The sequence below is a fragment of the Rousettus aegyptiacus genome, unplaced genomic scaffold (genome assembly GCF_014176215.1).
Source record: "Rousettus aegyptiacus isolate mRouAeg1 unplaced genomic scaffold, mRouAeg1.p scaffold_m13_p_4, whole genome shotgun sequence".
Lineage (NCBI taxonomy): Eukaryota > Metazoa > Chordata > Mammalia > Chiroptera > Pteropodidae > Rousettus > Rousettus aegyptiacus.
In genome coordinates this window covers 45,572,975-45,594,390 of record NW_023416307.1, presented here as the reverse complement: position 1 = coordinate 45,594,390, position 21,416 = coordinate 45,572,975, and the positions used below count along the sequence as shown (strand labels likewise).

At 34.0% G+C, this 21,416-nt stretch overlaps 1 protein-coding gene across 1 annotated transcript; it reads left to right on the top strand.

The window, feature by feature from the left end:
* Positions 1–116: 116 nt before the first annotated feature.
* On the top strand, positions 117–20,756 carry TMEM207 (transmembrane protein 207). The gene is made up of 5 exons (XM_016136327.2): positions 117–248; positions 2,121–2,158; positions 9,246–9,290; positions 10,158–10,300; positions 18,830–20,756. Exons 1-5 carry the CDS (start codon positions 174–176, stop codon positions 18,964–18,966), a joined length of 438 nt encoding a protein of 145 aa, XP_015991813.1. The 5' UTR covers positions 117–173; the 3' UTR covers positions 18,967–20,756.
* The last annotated feature ends 660 nt before the right edge of the window (positions 20,757–21,416 follow it).

The window sequence follows — 21,416 nt, the reverse complement described above, 5'->3', positions numbered from 1 at the left end:
CAGTACTTGTGAGCATGCACCCAACATTCCTGCCCCCAGCATGCACTTTACCAGTCACAAGAAACCACCATTAATGAGTGCTCTGCTAGGAAGCATAATTTACAGGGAAGCGAACAAGTTCTAAGAGGGGAATAAACACAGACACAGCAAACCAAGCAGCTTATCCTTTAAGTATGTCGAGATTCAGACCTTTTAGTTTCACTTCAGTGATCTGCAAAACAGGAACCCTGTGTTTGCCACTATTCCAGGTAACCATCTCTTTTGGGGAAAAGATTTTCGGAGGTACTCTGAACACCTGATTTGTTATAGATTTGTTTTTTGGGGTAGCTTAACTCCTACATTTAAAATAATTCCTTTGATAAAGTGTTACCAGAATCTTATCACTACTTATATCTACTGGTTAAAGATATAGAGAACAAAATGGTCCATGATGTTAGTCTCATTTCTCTTTTATTTGGTCCTATTGTTATGAAAGTAATATGATGCCATTTATCCTTTGCTTAACTTTGCTGTGCTGTAATTTTTTAATCAAAAATACTATTGACGTAGCAAAATGCTATGGCAGAATTAATTTAAAACATGTTTGTTAAATGTTGCTTGCAACCACACTTGAGAATTGACCTTTTTTCAATGCCGAATAATGTAGACAGAACCATCTTAGAGTTTATTTTGGGTTTTCTATTCTAGAATCTCACTCAGACTAATACTTACTTACATCTCTGTATCTGTGTTACTTCAATGTGGTGCATCTGAAAGACTTAGGTCTGAAATATATTAAGACTTCGCTCCCCATTTCCTGATAACCCAAAGTCTGAGAGCTAATGCATTGGCAGAGAGGTGGTGGTAATGTAATATTGTGCACTTACTAGGGTACAGCACACCAGAAGATCAGGAAGTGACTCGAAAGTGAAATGCTGGCTTTGTTTATCTGTTAAATTCAATCACAAATGATTTTATCTACTCACAAATTAACTTTTTTATGGACATAATTTGAATGTTCATTTTCCTCTCGGTGTGTAAATCTATTTGCAGCATTCTAGCAAAAGAGTGCAACTCATGTTCTGTGTTTAAAAATTGTTTATCGCCTCACTCTCTGATGACCAATTCATGACTCCATCTACAACTCCACAAGTCTCTTTGCTCACATAAACATGGTGGAGTAAATATAAGGTGTCAATAAAGATGTTTTTGAGTTAAGAAGAAAAAAAGACATATTTCACACAAAATTCCCATGTGTATTATTTTAAATTTTGTAACTACTTACTTGGCTTTATATTTCTGTGTTATTGACCAGGAAAATAAATACTTCAGTAACCTCATTGACCAATATTTAGGACTCTAAATAAATGACATTTAAAGATTTTCTCGTTGTACACAGGAGTCTCAGTTCAAGGTAAAAACAAACAAAATCTCTAGAAAGAAGTACTTTCTTTCCTCTGTGATGTGAGTTACTGTAACCTGTAAGGCTAAACACAGAGAACTAAGATAATTGTTTTAAGGTTTAGGCTTTTAAAACAAAGCCATCAGATTATTACTTTCTCCCTCTTCTTTGATAAAATGAGAAATGTCAACAGGAATGTCATGTGATCTTAAATTGACCTTAGCCCTAGAGCAGATTTAAATGACTGCTTCATGCATATGTTTAACACCTATGAATGCTAATAACATGGACTTCTGTTTTCATATAGGGAATTTGATTTTTTTGTATAGAAATAATACAAACAATTAACCTCCTTTTTCTAGCTAAAATGTGAAAACAAAGAAAAAAATACAAGGTGCACAAAAGCTCTTTAGATAAGCAAACAAAATCTTCCTACCGAAAAAATTAAAAATGTTTTCACATCCATCTATTGTGTTGAGTAGGATAGAAATCAGGCTCACAAAATTCATCTCTTGTCACTGCTGAGCTGGAAAATATACCCAGAGATTTTTTTTTTCCTTTTTTTCAATTAAAATTCTATACACCAACAATAGACTCTGCTGCAGAGCTTTTAATTAAACAAACAAACAAACCAACAAACAAAATTATATAAAGCCCATATTGTCTCTCTGTGCTGTTTTTATTAAAGGATTAGACTGATGAGATGTTTGAATTTTACTGTTCTAAACATGTGTTTCAGTTGGTGCTCTCGGACCTATCATGTGAAGAAACTGAAATGTAAGTAGCAAGAAGCTCCATGTTTTTATTTAGCATTTTCAACATTCAAAGAATAAAAAAGACTTAAGTCATTTGAGAAGACCCAAATGAGTTTCATCATAACCATTTAAGAAAAATAAAAGTAAATTATTTTAAATGCAAAGAGATTATTTGTTCTAAATGCAGAAAAAATAAACTTGTATTATTGTTACCAGAGAGTGGGGTCCTCTCCTGGAGCATTGTCCAGGTTCTTGATGTCTCGAACAAAGAATCAAGCAAGACACCCAAATACAACAAAAAAAGAAAAGTTTTATTAAAAGGGAAAGTATACTTCCAGATGTGGAAGTAGGCCTGAGCAAGAGAAGCATGGTTCAAAGGCCTGGTATCAAAGCCTTTAGGGTTTTTAACCCTATTTGCTGTGAATAGTTACTTCCCTTAGAGGAGTGGCCTTCCTTGATTGACAACTAAGATTGAGAAGACTCAGTGATTAGTCATTTGCTTTCTGTGCATGTTGGTTCCAAGAATTCAGTCCATTATAATGATTTTAATAAACTTCTGGGCATATGCATCATATTATAATGATGGTCATATTATAATGAGGCTCAGGTAAATTGAAGATAATTGAGGTCTTTATTGCACAGGTGCAAGTGACTGGCCGAAACTAGTACACAATTTCCTACTCACTTATTTCTTTCTATAAGTTACCGTTAGCCCCTAAATGCCTCTGGCTTGCTTAATTGCGGGAGTACTAGGGCGTGCCCCTTCTAGGATAGTATGACCGTAGTGTCTGCTTCCTACTGAGAAGGGTCATTGCCCCTGTATCTGCTTCCTACTGAGAAGGGTCATTGCCCCTGCCTACTGGGGTTTCATGGAGCTCTTTCCCTTTCTGCCTTAGTCAGAGCAGGATCTTGGGTTTCTTGAAAAAGTGCCACCTCAGTCCCTAGAAAAGGAAAAGAAGATACAAACTTGTTATTTAAATCATGTATCTATTTATTTCTATTATTGATTTGTCTATTAAGAGAGTAATGGGAAAGAGGCTTGGTTGATGTATTTCTTAAAGAGTAAAACAAGGCCTTTGGCCTAAAATGCCCTCCTTTTTCAGACTCTATGGACCCTATCTGGCCCATTGTCATTTCTGTTAACAATGGGCCCATGACCCTTAACAATAGCCAGAGTGTCTGAGTCACCAGTTTGGGGGCAATTATCAGGATTTGAAGGAGAGGGCCTTTTTCCCAAAGAAAGGAGAAAAGAAAACCTAACTAGGTTTACTAAAAAGATTAAGAACTCTGCAAGAGATGTCCCATTTCATTTCCTGCTAAAAGATTAAGAATTTTACAAGTGATGTCCCATATTATTATGATTAGCTTTGTTAATAAATAAGAGGCCTATTTGATTTCTGAAGATTTTTGCTCAATATATTCTCCACCCTTGAGGTTTCAAAGTTTAAATTCATAAAAGAATCACAATATCATCTACTGCTCATCCATACTTATAAGTCACTTCAGTGATTGGAAGCAGCTTTCTGGATAATTCATTTTCAAATAATAGCAAATTAACAAAATTTCTAACCTGTGTTACATTTAAATTTCAAAGTGCTTTTGATATACAGTCATGTGCTATTTAATGACTGGGATACATTCTGGAAAATGCATTGTTAGGTGATTCTTCATTGTGGAAACATCATAGAGTGCACTTCCATAAACCTAGATGGCATAGCCTACACTCTTCCTATATGGTAAGCCTATTGCTCCTAGGCTACAAGTCTGTATAGCATGTTACTGTACAAAACAATATGAGATTAAATCAAACATAAAAAAAAATGATACAATCAAGATAAACACAAGAAGTATGAGGCCACTACTGGCATAATACAGCATGGTTGTACAGAATTTTTTTTTTCATAAGTAAAAAGAATAGACTCTAAAGTAACAATAAAATGTCTAGTGTAGTAAGTACCTAAACCAATAATGTAGTCATTTTTTTATCATTATCAACTATTATGTACTGTACATAATTGTATGTGCTATACTCCTACACGACCAGTAGCACAGTTTGTGAGTCATGCCTTGCACTATAATGTTATGAAGGCTACAAGGTCACTAAGCAATAGGAATTTTTCAGCTCCATTATGATCTTATGAGACCATTGTCATATATGCAACCCATCGTTTACCAAAAAGTCATTATGCAACACAGGACTGTAAATTATGTGAATAATTGACTTAATTTTTTAACTTTTCATGCTGTAGTTTTTAATGGTTCTCAGAATTCTATTCAGGAGATGAGAAGGAGGTGTCATTAATAATGCTGCTCACGATTAATGAAACTGTAATGCACTGTAACTTAGTGCAAGTTTCAGAAAGGCATGTCTGCCAAGCACTGTCTTCTGGGTGTAGCTCTCATTTACCAGCTAGCTGTTCTCAGTTGTCATTGCCTGTTACCCTCAAGATCAGGGTCTCTGTGAAATGTCTCCAGATTAAGACGTCATAGTAGATGGGATGATTTTCTTGGCTCTGGACTCATTCACCTCTTTCTGGTGAATCACCTTATCATTTATAAGTTGCTTGTTAGGTTTATGCCATTCTTTCAGCTTTTACATTGCTCTTCATTGTTTGTTTGTTTGTTTTGCATTAATTCCAGACTTGCTTTTTTTCTACCTCTCACTAATAAGACTGATGTAATAAGACTATTTGATCACTGGTGTACTTACCTAACTTTGGATCCCATGGCTACCTCATCTTGCTCCTTCATCTTCTGCTTTTGACTCAGAATAATAGAATAAAGAAATTCATAATTGGAAAGGTTTGTAAATGTTAAATGTAACACTCGAATCAACATGATAGGAAAATATGCTATTGAGAAGCTTTCTAAGCTGACTTTAGAGTCACTGAGACTACTGGTCTCCTTTTCAGGTGAAGAAATTGAGACCCAAAAAGGGATAGTATCAAATGAATTGCAGGACTTCAACTAGTACTTAGGCACAACCATTTCTGGCTACATAATTTTGTATGTAAGTTCCTGTTATATTTGTTGTTATTGAATACCACTGTTTTTGAGTGAAAACAAGAAACCACTTCGAATAAAATACAACTTAGCAGAAAATAAACACAAGGAAGGCCAAAAGTAGCTAATTTTTGAAGAAACAGTATAAAATAAGTAACTATTAAAGATAGACACAATATCTCAAATCTTTTCTGATCTAACCTACTCAATTTATTTTTTATAACAGCATTTTTAGTATGAAAAATGTATTGCTATAGTGTTTTTATGTAAAATTTAAATACTGTAAGAACTTTTGTATATAAAATAAAACATGACAGAGCCCCCTTCCATAATTATACTTCTAAATTTTTTCCCTACCCAGAAATAACCAAGTACCCTTTTGTGCATATATGTACGTAAATAGGGTAATTCACAAAAGATAAATTAATCGTACATATATTGGATTATGTACATTGATTGTATTAATAGAGTCTTAATGAAGGGCCGCCATCTTACCTAGCTTGCAGAGGTTAAATATTTTGCTCAAGAGTAAGCAAGTAAAAGGAAGAACTTGGATGTGGACCTAGAACTGACTCCTGAGCCAAAACTTTTCACTACGAAGCCATAATGTAGATATAATGTTTAAATAAAATTATACGCTTGATAAAATACTTGAAGAATGTACAACCTATCCATTCTTCTAGACACTATATAATTTATCTTAATGTAATTAAACCACCAGTCTCTGGGTAATATGATTTGGCATCCATCTTTCCCCCAAATTATTGTAACCAAATTGCACTTTGGCCTATGTTAAGGATGATGAAAAGAAAAAGACTCATAAAATTTGTTATTGCATTTATTCTAAGAGTACTATGAAAAACATTCTTCCTATCATTAAGTGTCCTCTTTATGAAGCCCCATAGATTGAATTTTTCTCTGTGCCAGGAAAGGCTGTGCTTCTGGTGAGTAAGGCTGCCTGTTTTTGTTAATTTTAGAGGACACTATACGACCAATTCTCTCTCTCATTCTATTAACTGCTAGAAAGCTTAAGCCAGACCTAGAGTTCAGTTCTAATTTTATATGTGGGATTTAACTACATTAAATTTACAAACTGATCTTACTCTTGCCTTCATCTCTTTGTCTGGTACTTTCTATGTTCTCATTTCTGATTTATTTTTGTGTATTTTTTAATATTTCCTTAAAAATTTTTGGAACCCAGATTATTGAATGCATTCAGGCAGTACTCCACATCATAATACGAGGCTGTAGCTACCTTCTACTATTCCCATTTTCAGTGCTTTATGGTGGTAGGAGACGCGGGCTCCAAAGCCAGCCCATTTGGATTTAAAGCTCACCTCTGCCACTTCTAGCTATGTTTTCTTGGGCAAGTTACTTAATCTCTCTATGACTAACTTTTCTCAATTGTAAAATGAGGATTATCATGGTGTGACCGTACCTTCCAGTACTGTAATTTTGAAAGTGAGATAACTTACATGAAGTTATACAACCGATTTAGAAAAATGCCTGGCACAGAAAATTCTGGGTGAGTCTAGTAGAGAAGCCAAAGGAACAGCTCAGCAGTTTTCTTCTTAAATATATCAAAGTAATTAATTCGTGGTTAATCTTAAGTCTACAGAGTCTCAGAACTGAAAAGAATAATACAGATTAACTAAACTAACCATCCTTGTAGAGCTGAAATTACCTTCACAACATCCAAGTAATGTAATGCACTAGTCATTTTGGTAGGGACAAAATTATCTCCTTCAACAATGGCTTCTGGAGAACTCTAATTATTGGAAATGTCTTCCTTAAGCACAAAGTCAATCCTCACTTTTCTTGGCTGTTTTTTTCTTTTTGACATCACTATGCCAACTTAACCAAGTATATACAAATCTCTGAGTAATAATTTCATCTTAAAAAATTTAACTTATTCTATACTAAAAATCTTGCATCTAAATTTTGAGTAATGAGAATATTGTTACAGTTCAGATACTGTCTTTTTTTTTTTTAAGAATTTCTGTTTAAAAATTGAACTTGAGAAGGATATGAAAATAATGATGGGGAGGGAAGCGCACAGGGCTAGAAGACCCATATTCTAGTATAACTTCTTTGTGCCTTCCCCACTTACTTTCCCACTCTGGGCCTCAATTTTAGAGTAGGTAAAATCTTCAGGGGTAAATAAATGATGCCAAATGTGCCTCTAATTCCTAAATTACACGATCACTTTGGATTTCTCCAACTGCTTCCTGACTATTTTGCTGCATATCAGAAACTCCACCAGTTGGTGTACAGGGCCAGAAAGGAGAAGTGAAATCAGTCAGTTGAGTAATTATTAGGACCAGAAAAAAATATTGAGTGACACAAAATTAAAACTTGGAAATAAAATGAGGTAGTTAATATTTAGAAGTGATATTATAGGAAGTAGGTGGTCTATTTTTAAATGTAAAGAAAGAAAGCAGAGATTTATGTACAGAGGGAAATGAAGCAATCCACATTCCTGGTCATTAGCTAAGATTTCAAGATTGAAAAATAAAAGCCTTTTACTCTTATTAAGCTAAATCACCAAGAAAATTGTCCTACATCTATATGTAAAGTGGATACTACATTTTTAAGGTTTTTATATGTTTAATATAATATTTATAATTTTATGACTACAAAAGTGATGAATATACATTATAAAAATTTAAACAATATAGAGATATTAAAAAAAATAAAGTGCTTCATGACACTATCTTCAAGAGAAGCAAACATTGTCAATTAATTTGATGTATTATAACCATATAGTACTTATTTAGTGTAATCATTGTATTTGCGTAAAAGAAAATATACACAAATTAGAAATGAGCTCTCTATATTATTTAACTTAACAAGGCTTTTAATTATAAATATAAATTTACATCCTTTTTGATAAGTAGATAATATTCCTTTAAAAGGATATATCATTATTTTAAAAATTCTTCGTTGATGATCATTTGCCATAAAATGCTTTATAAAGTCATGCTTCAGTTGCCTTTTTTTCCCTCAGCCATCTGTACCTGTGCATTTGGCTAAACCCTATAGGTACACACACACACACACACACACACACACACACAATCAAAACACTTATTGTCTGGTGGTTGACTTTGTTATAAATATTTGGAGTAAAATTTTTAAGTTGACACTTCACATTTGATGATAAACAGGACACACTCTCTCCACAGAGATACTGGGAGTAATAAATTAATTGATATTTATGAATGTTTTCAAGCTGAAAAGTACTGTTACTTTAACAATGGCTGAAGAAGATGTCATTAAATATAGCTCCATCTCAGAAACTTATCGGGTTGTGATGAACAAGTTTCCACTGCTTAATACCAGAACACTTTAACAGTAGCCCATGTACTGAGATACAAAAACATACATTCAATGATGCATCATGTCTGGCAGAGTGAGGGACTCTGGAATGAATAGCACATAAGTGTCTACACCTCGGGGGTAAAATCTCCTGAAAAGCACACTGTGAACTTTTTTTGTGTGTGATCTTTTAAAACTTATCTCAAGAATGATTGAGTTGTCCCTCTACACACAGTGATTTGACCATCCTGACTGAAGAGATCAACTTCTCACTACTGGGTAGATGGTATATGTGGCCACATTCATTCATTTTCTTTTTATACTAATTTCTTCCCCCAACCAGGGTGGCAAGTCTGCTATTCACTACAAAGAGATTAAAAGTTGATATAGACTGTAAACCAGCCTTGGAGAGTTTGCATTTTAAAGAAATTTAGGCCTCTGAATAAACAAAATGGTGAAATGGTTAGCTACCTAATACCTAATTCCTATGACATATTATACCTGAAAATTTCATCACTACCTTCCTCATGCACAACAGTATTTGTACCTCTAGTTATAACTCTAGTTGTAACTACTACTATCCAATTATCTGTTTAAGTATCTGACAGTTTCACATTTGAATGTATTCTCAGTGTCTTGAATGAAATGTGCAAACATTTGCTTGTGTTGGGGGGTTGTAATGAGCAGGTGATTTGGGGGGGAAATAGGTGTGGTCAGGATAATATTATAGTTCAAAAGAATAGGCTTTGGACATCTAGAGGTCCTACATTGACTGTTCTTTCTTGCAGGTGCATAAACTATAAAGATCAATACCCAGTTGACTGGTATATCTGGTAAGGACATCCTCATTTTGTTTTATGAAACCTTTGGTTATATAAACATATTTCTTTTCCTAAATACTTGAGATGGCACATAAAATCATACAGCTTAAGAACATTTTAGGGGTTATGTGAATCAATATATGTAGAAATATCACTTTCAGGTTGCTGTCCAGTGTTTACTTAAACATTCTCTATAACAGAGAGCTTACTATTTTTAAAGATGATAGTTTATTCCCAAGTCGAAAATCTTTAAATGTAAAATAATTATTATTTTCTCTTGATATCTCCTGAAATCTCTCTTCTATTAAATTTAGTTCTGGCCTAAAAACCATTTCAAAAGAAGACAGCTACCTCTTTTACAAGCTAGATTTTTAGAAATTTTGAGTTATTATAACCTCCTAAACATTGACTTGTATACTTTCCAAACAACACATTACCAATTTTATCACTTAGATAGCTTCTAAAAGACAGAGACCATGTCTTAACTTATCTTGTCAACTTTTGAATCCCCAACCCCAACATCTACAGTCTGTTCAGTTGCTTAAATACTAGTTGAATGGATGGATTGATGGATGAATGAAAAAAATAACAGATAATGATTTAAAGAACCAAGAAACTGCTCCTTAGAACAGCTCTCTAATTTTCAGAGGAAACAATTATGATCACCTGTCAAGATCAAACCACTGAGCTCAGCAAATATTCCAGGTTCAGTAAAAACTTATGAGTGGTGGTAAGGGATTGCTTAAAGCATTCAGCTTCCCAGATTCCTTGCAGTCAGTCTTGCTGAGTTCTTGCCCCCTTTCCTGGGATAAATAGGCACTCTAAACTTCCTTCCCTTTATGCTCCACCTCACTCCTCCCCTGCTTCTTCTGCTATCAGGCTCTTGCTGCTGATTTTCCTGGTAGCTCTGCTCTGTGGAACAGTGCTCTTCTGCTTCCAGTGGTGTCTGAGGAGATCCCAGATTGGTTTCCCAAGACGTACCTTGGCTGTTTTTGCTGTTGGAGACTTAGACCCTGTTTATGGTAAGCTATCTGCATACTCTGGACTTCCTCTTTGAAACCTATGGCTTGTGGTGAATTGAAAACCTGACCTCTGAAAAGCATATTTCTGAGCTTCCAGCAAGATACTATCTATTGAAGATTCAAAGGCACACTTTGGAAAGAGTTTAAGTGAGAAACTTTAGAATAAAGGAGAATTCAAAAGAATTCTTGGGGAAATGACTTACAGTTGAGTATAGGAATAGAACCTTAACATTTTGCTCAAAAAAGAGAAGAGATATACAAGATTGTTCAAGTAAGTGATAGGGTTTAAAATATAGAAAAGTATCTCTGACATTTTGATATCAGTCTATCCTATCCTGTGTTAGTCTCATTTATTAAGCTCTTTATGCCTCATTTATCTGCAGTAACATTGAAGCGCACTTTCCAGATTGTCCACTGCCAATGCAAAGTCTGAAAAATTTAGAATTGGGCAGAGTATAACACTCGTATTTTTTTCCCTAGACACATTGGCAACATCTTGATCTTGCCTGCTACCACCTGTTGCCCTCTAAACCATGCCCTTTCTATTATTTTCCAGTCGGCATAAGGAGGTAAAGAATGGGGAAAATTTAGGTGTTAGAGTTATTTGTAACTGTCAAGCATGTCCTCATCCACTCAATCTGTTATGAAACTTTCCTTCTAAAGTACTGCATTCAATACCACAGTTGCCTCAAGAGTGCTTGGTAGAGATTAACAGTTGCCCTTCAGAAATTTGGACCAGATAAGATTTTCAATAGATGGAACAGGGCATGTCCTGGAAAAACTAACAGCTAAATAAAAAGTGGGATAAAAATAATCTAAAATGTCATAATATCAAAACTCATTACTCTAAGATTTAGTGATTTTGTTCACTATTGACTTTTTTAAAACCATTATTTAACAAGGGAAACACATTGCCAATTTGAGAAATGGTTATTTTGGGAAAGATAATTAAAATCTCCAATGAAAATAATTCTTTCTCCTAAAATAAAAATGTATTTTTCACTGAGCAGAGAGGGAAATAGGGTCACTGATCTTCTAATGAAATACATTAGTCAAAAGGGTCAACATGGTCACTTTGTTCTATTTTTCTTCATTTAACTAGAGGTATTTTAAAAACAAATGGAATTATGTTCCTTTCAACTTGACTTGAGTTTCTAAAGAGGAGAATCCACCTGGTTCTTTCAGCATTTCTCTTACTCTAAGGGAGACTTTTCTAGCCTTCTTAGAATCTTAAAAAAATAAAATGTTTTTAAATTTAAGTAAGTTATCCAGTTATACTGTTACAATTTGAAGGTAACTTATATGCCACAGTTATATCCCATTTATCTAATGCTTTTATACTTTTTTGTTTGGTGGCTTACCTACATGCTTTTGAATTTGCCTGAGCTTGCCTGAACAGGTATGAGTATAAGAGAAGAGGTCAAGGTTGATATGGTACTTCAATAATCTGCATGTAATAGCACTGAGTGCAAGGCATTAAAATCACATTTTCTATATTACCCTGAAGTCATTATAAACAAAAAAAAAAAAAACACTTAGGAAGATTTTTTTTTTTTTTTTTTAATAATATAGTCATAATATACTTCACATCTACCAAGTGCTAGGCATTAGGTCAAGGGCTTCTCAGACCTTATCTCTAATTCCTAAATATCAATTTCCAAAATGGCTATTACTTCTCTTAAAGGATATTATATATTTTCTCACTCTACTGGATATATATGTCTCATAAACTTTTGCCACGAGTTAACTAAGAAACTGCAAATTATCCAGAATTGAAATTAGGGAACTAAAGAAAATTTGGTCAGGGCATTTATGGCTTAGCCTCTTCATCCTTTGACACTAAGTAAAGCCTTGTATCCTGAATCTGCAGACATTTCCATATTGTAATTCCTTAATGCTAGAGTTTGCTCTTCAGAATCCTTATTCCCTTCTTTATTCTATTAGTCCCTCTTTAATCCCATTGGTATAGCTCTGGATCTTATTTTGGGCAAGGAATACGTTCCCCAAGCTTAAGTTGTATTACAAAGTTCATTTTTTATTGATTTCCATCTCAGAGACTACAGATTCAGTTGCCCGCTTTCTTTCTTTCTTTCTTTCTTTCTTTCTTTCTTTCTTTCTTTCTTTCTTTCTTTCTTTCTTTCTTTCTTTCTTTCTTTTTCTTTCTTTCTTTCTTTCTTTCTTTCTCTCTATACTGGTTGTGTTTTAGGTTATTCTATCCACTGCCCACCTCCCATTCTGTCTCAGAAATGCTCAAAATGACTGTACAGGCAGTGAACATCTTTTCACAGAGTCTTTGATGTGACTGTGTCTCCCAGAATTGGGTTTCTTGGCATTTTTCTGTCTCCTGGCTAAAACAAAATACAAAAGAGTAATTTAGGAAGTGAGATTTTCTGTGATCTCTAGTCAAATCTTCTTAACTTCTTAATAATTTCTTGAAATAAATTCCAGAGAGTCAGTATTTTAAGGCAGTCTGAAAGCCACCCCCACCCTGGATTTCCTTTCCCCACTGGATCCTCATTGTGCTTTCACTTCTCCAGACAAATTATTCTTCCTACCTAATATTTCTGTAAAAGGAGCTGTTCTCCAAAAGGGAAGTTAGGGAACAACTACAGGATCTTTTCACGGCTAAAGAGAAAGGGAAGGGCCAAAACCACAGCATCTACTTCCACGGTCCCCACCAAGTATGTTCTCACATCTTGGAAAACCTAATTGCTGTCGCCTTCCTACGCCCACTCTGAAGATTATGGGTTTGCACTTCTGAGTCTTCTTCACTGTCATTGCTCAGAAAGGGGAAAGAAAAATGAGAACTTACTTCAAGACACTGGTAACATACTAGAATATAAAATAGTGTTTCAGGATTCCCTGCCACCCCTTAAGCACAAAGGGGACAATAGGCTGTTCCCTCCTGAATACAGAATGTAGGAAATAGGGCCATTTAAAACATTTTAAAGGAAAAACTTGATTTGCTATATTAACCTTGGATTCCTCCTAGACCTTTATTTTATTTCCTCAGAACTTATTTTATATTATTACCACTATTGCTGAATCTATTAGTTGAAATAGCTCTGTTCTTCTGACCTGTGGGTCAGAGATTTGACTTGCAGGACCTCACAGAAGTTGTCTAAATGAAGAAGAGCTATGAGGAAAATTTTGATTTTGACTATCGGAGGCTGGAGTGAGCTGGACTTCACTGATGTTAAAATATATAAAATGGAAAAAATCTTTCACCAAAAATTTCTGATAATATTACATTGCTCAAGTAACCAAATATCTTGACTGGAAATATTAAAAAGAGAAAGAAAAACACTTGGCCTGGGAACCCCATCGAAGTTGTTTAAGAAAGTCCTTGCCAGCCCACGCCATCTGAATGTCTGATGAGAAATGTCTTTGGAAATCTCAGCCAAACACTCTGCCCCCAGTATCATCTCCTGGGACAATAATTGTGCCTTTTCACAGTTCTCTGCTGATCTGGTGCTCAGATTTCTCAGTTTTCTTCCCCTCTCATAGGATCTATGTTTTCATGTCCATAACGTTATGATGAAGCACAAAAAAAGGGAGAATTAATCCCTCTGATGCCCCAAGCAGGGTAAGAAAGAAAAGGAGGTGTTGTTAGAGAAAAAGGCGAAGATAGAATGACCATAAGAAAGTCCAGAAGGTGGAGGAGAAGGAAATAGATGAAGAGCAAGGGGAGAAGGAGCTTAAGGTTTGAAGTTGGAGACCTCTTAAGAACTGCTAGTTAAAACTTTTTTTATATAAGCCCTAAAATCATCTTATGTTGTTCTGCACAGGCCCATGTCCTCTTCGTGAACCCAGCCTCAGGGTCTCCTAGATACTCCCTTCTTCTGTATTGTCCCACTTCCATCCCTGACACATCTTTATCATCTCTGCTATAACCTCAGAAAGGACTCATTCACTGCCCTCGTGTGTTGTTAAATGGGATCATCTATGAAGTGGTCTCTGGGACCTTGCTCATCTCTCTTAACCACTGAATACTAACAATTCTAGTATAATTTAGGAATGCTTTGTTTGTTTGTTTGTTTGTTTGTTTGTTTTAACACTTGTGTAAGGAGTAAAAATAATGTGTTTCACTGTTTTTTTAATATCGTTATCTCACCTGTGCTAATAATACTTTTGGAATCCATCCTTTCTGATAATGCAAGAGAAAACTCAACATATTAGCAACCAGTTTCTTTTTTCTTCAGATGTATATGAATGGAAAGTGAGAACAAACACTGGGCCACAAAAAGTGATTTCTTTACAGGAATTTATGCATGCTTTTAGTAAAGATGGGGAAAGAAGAGGAGAAAATCATTAAAATTCTCACACACCATTTGTATCCCAAATTTCTATCATCTGTGATCAATGCTTTACACCTTATAAAACCAAGGACTATGTCATAGGGTGTACAGATAGAAAATATATGTGATTTTAAAAAGAAGAAAAAAAATTTTTAGGTTGTTTTATTTTTTTAATAAAGACAAGGAATTGTTAAAAGTTTTAAAGTTTATTATAAACAAGTGTCTTATAATTTACTGTAAATATGGATGTTAGAAGTTTCCATTGAAAATAAGGTTGTGAAGCATTTATTTATGAAGAGATAAGACATTTAAAGATAATAAAGAGAAATAAATTTGGGATTTAAGAAGTGAGAGAAGATCAAAAGCCTTGAGGCAGAAAAACAATCTACTATTCATTAGAAAAGAGAGAATTTGAGTGCATAAAAGAGGGATCCCAGACATTATTTCTCCATATTTTTTAACAACAACGACAACAAAATAATGAATTGCTATAAAATCTACACTGAATTCTTTTTAGATTGAATCCTTCCTTTCTATTTCACATGGATCAGAGCTGGGTCCCCTCGGCCTTGACAAGGCAGCAAGCAGGTCCTTTGCCTTTCCTGAGAAGACCTTCAGGTGAGAGGGATGCTGAGACACCCCTCCTGAGAACACTCATTCTGGCTTAGCTTCTCTTCAGGGCTGATCTCACTGATAATGCTGCCTTTTAACTATCCAATCTCCCTGACCCCATTTCTTTTGCAATTTCAGAGATAATCTTTTCTTTTTCTTATTTCATGGAAAATAGAAATACTAGTCTTCTGGCAGTAATAAAATGCCAGTGCTCCAAGTTGAGGAGAGGAAGGAGGATTGGCGAGAGACAGACAAGAGCAAGCCTTTACATTCTCTACTTCCTTCTCCCTTGAGCTCTCCCAGGATTTTGTCCTATATTAGGATCTGTTTTGAAATGTCATTCCCCTACACCTATGTTCTACATGTAAATATTCTGTGACTCATTTAAGTGAAGAAAGAGATTATTTTATTCACACTCTTTCATGAAAGAATATGATAATTGTAATGACTCATATTTATTGAGCATTTACCGTGTGTTATGCTCTGTGTTAATGCTTGACATCTCTAATCTATATTTTCCTACACCTCTAGGTGGGGTCCATTATCATTCTGAATACTCTAAAGATGATGGAACAAAGGCACTTAGCGATTAAGTGACATAGTAGGTGGTAGAACTGTGACTCAAAATCAGGCATTCTTAGCTATTCCATATAAAAGGATGAGATATAAAAAGGGAAAGACCAAAAGAAGTTAGGAAAGACATGTTGAAATAAGCCACATTCTGGCTATAAAAACTTATCAGTGAGTTTATCAGTTTTACACAATTAAACCACAAACTCTAATACCTTCACCAACAGTTGTGTCAAAACCATAGAATTTTTGCGGGCATTTTTAATTGATTTCTCTCAGGTTCTTAATTTGACAAAACATAAAAATAATGCTTGCTACCCTCCCAATTACATGATGTTATATGTGTAAACATGATATAAAAAATCAAAAACGTGTTTGATTTTACAAAAGCTCTCTGAGCACGCTGGCTTAGTTATGTTTATGAAATGAATGCCTTGTGGTTTCTGTAACAAATTTAAGAGCAGTGGCCAAATATGTAGTAAAGAGTTAACAAAATTTTTTACCACGGAGAGCAATTGTCAATGTACTGTTTCCTGGAGCACAATATTAATAATGGCAATGGTGGAAATATATTTGAGCTAATAATCGTGTCAATCAGTCTGGTCTAGGACTCCAAGCAGAACTGTAGCTAAGTCACCACTGAGTCTGTTTTGAATACATGAGGAACAATTCACCTGGAAAATGGGTGGGGCTCAGTACAGGTACTACAATAGAAGGAAGCACTGAGGCGAGTACACTTTACCAATGTTAACTCTCATTTTATCAAGTCCCCCAGACTTTGCTTACATCGTCCTAAACTTTCTAACTGCAAAAAAACTCTAACTTTACAAAATTTCTTAATAATTTCTGTTATAATATTAATAATGGTAATGATTAAAATATTATTTAACTGTTAAAATAGGGTAGTTGGGAAATGATTTAGATAAAGAAAATACTTATATTTCTATAGGACAGTTCTTGATATATAGTTATAATACATATAATACTACTAATGATAATTAACCGTTAATGGGTAATAACTGTGTGCTGGGCTTTGTTCTAAGAAACTTACGATCATTTAGCCTTGTTTTTATAGATGTAGATACTATCATTATCCTTTTATTGAACAAATGAAAATAGATACTGAAAGATTATATTACAGACTAAAGGTAGATTTTTTAATTAAATAAACAACTCCTTTAAAAAAGTACTGAACCAGGTGAGACCTATTTTAAATGTAGCACTACTCTTTACATATTATATTAATATTTGAATTATTATACTTTGCTCTGCAAACCAGTGAGACATAAGACAAATATAAATATGTAAATCTCCATAATTTTAAATAAACATTATTCACTGCAAACTAATAATTTTTAGGAATCCACATATAGATTCCAGTAATACAACTGTTGCCTAATATATAACTACTCTAGATTGTTTTGATATTGTAGCATTGCCTTTGGAATCTCTTTGGTGGTATTAAATCTTACTTCTTTAAGGAAGAGGACAGCAAATTTTTTCTATTAAGAGCCAGGTAGGAAATATGTTTGGCATTGCAGGCTATAAAGTTACTCTGGGACTACTTACTCCTGCTCTGTAATGTAACACACAGCCAGAGACAATATGTAAATAAATGAATGAGCATGACTGTGTTAGAATTAAATTTAATATACAAAACCAGTCAAAGGATTTAACTATTTGGTTTAAGGGCCTAGTTTCTTCCCGAAAGGTGAATTTATTGTTATTACTATTGTTTTGGGAAGAAGGAATCAAATCATTCCCAGACAGGTAAAGACCCAAGGGAAAAAAATGAGAAAAAAAAAAAAAGAAGAAGAGAAATGGTTAGAAAATATTACCATTGATTTTCTGTGACTCAGAAACAATCTTTTAAGGAAATGCTAATGAAAATTTTTCAATAAAGCTATTGGAATAAGTGCATGGTCTTTCAAGGTAATCTGTTTGAGGCATAAAATGCTCATTTTTGATATTTTATGATTTGCAGTGTGCATAATCTAAAAATCAAGGGCTTTGATTTCAAAAATTTGAATTCAAGATTGTCTTTTTTTTTATCTCATGTACTTTTATTCAAACTTTTCACCACTTTACATTTTTACTATTCACAATAGAGAATTATTTAAAGTAATAAATACATTAGTTTCAGTTTTCAGAGCATAAATATAAAATAATGTTCAGATGTACTATTGTAATGTCTCTAGTGAGGTTTGCATTTCCCATGATGGGAGCATTAGCTAATATGTCATTAATGCTTATAGGATATTCCTTCTAGTTTAAGCTGCTAAATGGTAAATGCTTCTTGATGAGTTAATCAGTTATGATATACAGTAGTCTCCCTTTATCCACAAGGAATATATTTTAAGATTCCCAGTAGATGTCTGATGTCACAGGTAGTACCAAATGCTATATATATAATTTTCTTCCTCTGCATATGTATCTACGATAGTTTAATTCACAAATTAGACAGTAAGATATTAACAACAATCATAAAAGAGAACAATTATAACAATCTACGGTAATAAAAGTTATATGAATGGCTTTGGGGCCATTATTAAATCAAGCAAAGGTTACTTGAACACAAGCATTACAGTACCTCAAGAATCAATCTGAAAACTGAGATGGCTATTAAGTGACTAATGGGCAGGTAGCACATACGGAATGAATATGCTGGACAAAGGAGTGATTTATTTCCAGGGCAGGACGGAGGAGGGGTGGTATGAGGTTTCATCACACAGAACAGCATGCAATTTAAAACTTAAGAATTATTTATTTTTGTAACTTTCCACTTAATAATTCTTGACTTGGTTGACTTTGGGTAATTGAAACTGCAGAAAGCAAAGATATGAATAAGGGGGGACTATTGTAATCAGTTCTTGAGAGCAATTTGTTTTTTTGCTAAAGTGATTAAGGTGATTGTAAATTTTTTCCCAATTGTACAAATAATTTTTTGTTGCTCCAATGATTCAAGAAACATCATATTTTACTAGGCACTTTATATACATCTGTTTTATGCTGAGTAGAAAGGTTACGAATCCCCATTTTCTCTTTCCAGAGACAGAAGCCGCTGTCAATCCAACTGTTGGAATTCACCATCAAACTCAAAACCTTGAACCATATCCTGTTTCATGTTTTGGCACTTTAGGCTCTCCACCTCCATATGAAGAAATTCTGAAATCGAGCCAGTTTTAGATTTGGATCATTGATTGAAAATAGTAGAAACATTTTTAAGTCCAAAACATCAAATTTAGGAACAATTTTTTTTCATTGGGAGGAATTCCCAAGAAACAATGAATATAGTCTGAAAAAAGGACAAATAGACAAAAGAATGAATGTGGGAAATAATTTTGGTCATGAAGATGGTTCAGTAATAAATTAGTAGATTCAGTATATCACTGCTATATTGTACTTTTGCGCTATACAACAAAGCTAATGTTTCTCCAATACTACTTACATAGACACTAATTAATGGGCAGAGTGGTCTCAATTAAATTTAAGATTATACTCTAACACATATCACAGCTTTCTCTGTCTCAATATTTTCATTTTAATCTGCCCTCTCCTTTAGAATGGAGTCAATAAAAATTACCATAATTTAACGATGACCCAAGAAGAGATTCAGACATATCCAGAGCTAGAACCAGAAATAGACAAATGAAGAGCTGAATATATTTTTCAAAAAAGGTGAAGCTATGAATGATAAAATTAATTAATATTGAATTTTAAAACGGAGGTTATTCATTTGACAAGCTAGGCGGAGAGGGAGGATGTATGAAGGAAGGTGACAGGCTATAATAAGAAAACTAAATCCCAATCTCAGATTGTGGGAAGTCAATGAATAATATCTAAAATTAAAAGAAAAATCAAGAAATAATGGCAAAGTGCATCATTTGAAAATTAGATCACAATACCTGAAGCAAAAGACTCAAGAATTGAACATGATTGCCTCAAGAAGTAAAGCTCAGAGACAATGCTGCGTGAGATTAGGTAGAGCAGAATAGTGCTGATTTTGATCATAGGCCTATAGGACTATTTGACTTTAAAAACTAAATGCATGTGTTATTTAATAAACAAATATAAAGTTAAACAAATGTTCGGCAAAGTTATACTTTGCAATTGCAAGCAAACAAGGATAATCATACTAAAAGGAAAAATAAAAAGTTAAACATAAATGTCTTTAAGTGGTAGAATTACAGGTGATTTTATTTTTTATTTATGTTTCTAAATTTTTGTTCATATCCTATAAGTTATGTAAGTTAAAATCCATTTCAGTTACAAAATAAGCAGTGGTTATAATTAACACCTAGAAAAGTACGAGCACATCTGGGAACTGGACTAGTGATTCAGCAGCTGGAGTTGGAAGAAGGTAGTCAAAGTCCCGGTTGAAGCAATTGGAATTTATTTTTAAGTGCGTTGCATTTATATGTCAGTGCAAGTGTACCTGCTTGGTGTGTGTTTACTTGGTTTATTTATGGTGACAGGAGAAGAAGTGTGAGGATAAGGTTTAGGCAGATGGATAGGACTGATAAAGAGTTTATTTTCATAGAAACTTTTCTGACAAAGATCTCTTATCAAATATCATAGGTTACATTTTCATTTATTGTCTAAGAAATACTTGGTGAATGACTGTTGCATGTTAATTTTTAAACAAGGTCTGGATATATTTCTTTGACACACTTAGTATTATTTTAAATGATACTAAAGTTTCTACCACTTTTCTGCAACCTCCGGACAGAGACTTGGAAGTTTTGTATCAGGTGCTCTTGTGGTCCATTGAAAACTACTGCAAACAATACAATAGTAAAACTAATTTATTATATGGTAATCATGACATTTAAAAATAAAATTTATAAAGATAAACCTGTGTTCCTTTTCTGTAATATAATATCTGTAAATACTTGCCTGCATCTTAGTTCATCAATAAATTGTTAAAATTCTATTTAACTGTGTCTCAGATTTTAATTTTGATAAGACTAGTTTTTTTTTTCTTTCCATGTTAAAGGGCATTCATTTTTAAAATGAGATTTTCTTATTGTCGAAGAGTGTAGCCTTTTCTTTGAACATCCAGCAGAGGGCACAAAAGCCTGTCTGTGTTTATAGCCCATTAGATACATTTGATTTAGTGGCTAAGTGAAACCGTGAGTCTGGATCACTATTGATATCAGATTTTTGACGGATCCTCGAAGAATGGGCTAATAAAGAGATTCCAATTTGCAAAGAAAAATCTAGTACTTTAGCTCATGTTGCTCACAATGATGAAATGCTTGACATTAGAGACTCTAGAAAATTTGAAATATACTCCCACTTCTGAGGATAAGACTTGTAAGCTTGAGGTGCCTGTAAAGACAGACTAATCTGTGTACACAGTGCTCTTGCCGTATGTGACCTCTACCGCAATGATCCTGTATGTCTAGCCTATTTCTTTTTTACCTGACCATAAGTTGCCATTTAATTTTCAGTTTCGTAGTTTCAATGTTTTTTTCCTTTGTGTTAGAAGCACAAATTTTACAAAAGACAACTTTAAAACTTAGTATCTTTCACAGAAATGAAATAGAGCTGCATAATACTGAATAACATTCATGTAGACAATGAAATGAAAATGATCCAGAATACTATATTGAAGGCAAAATGTGAAATACTTC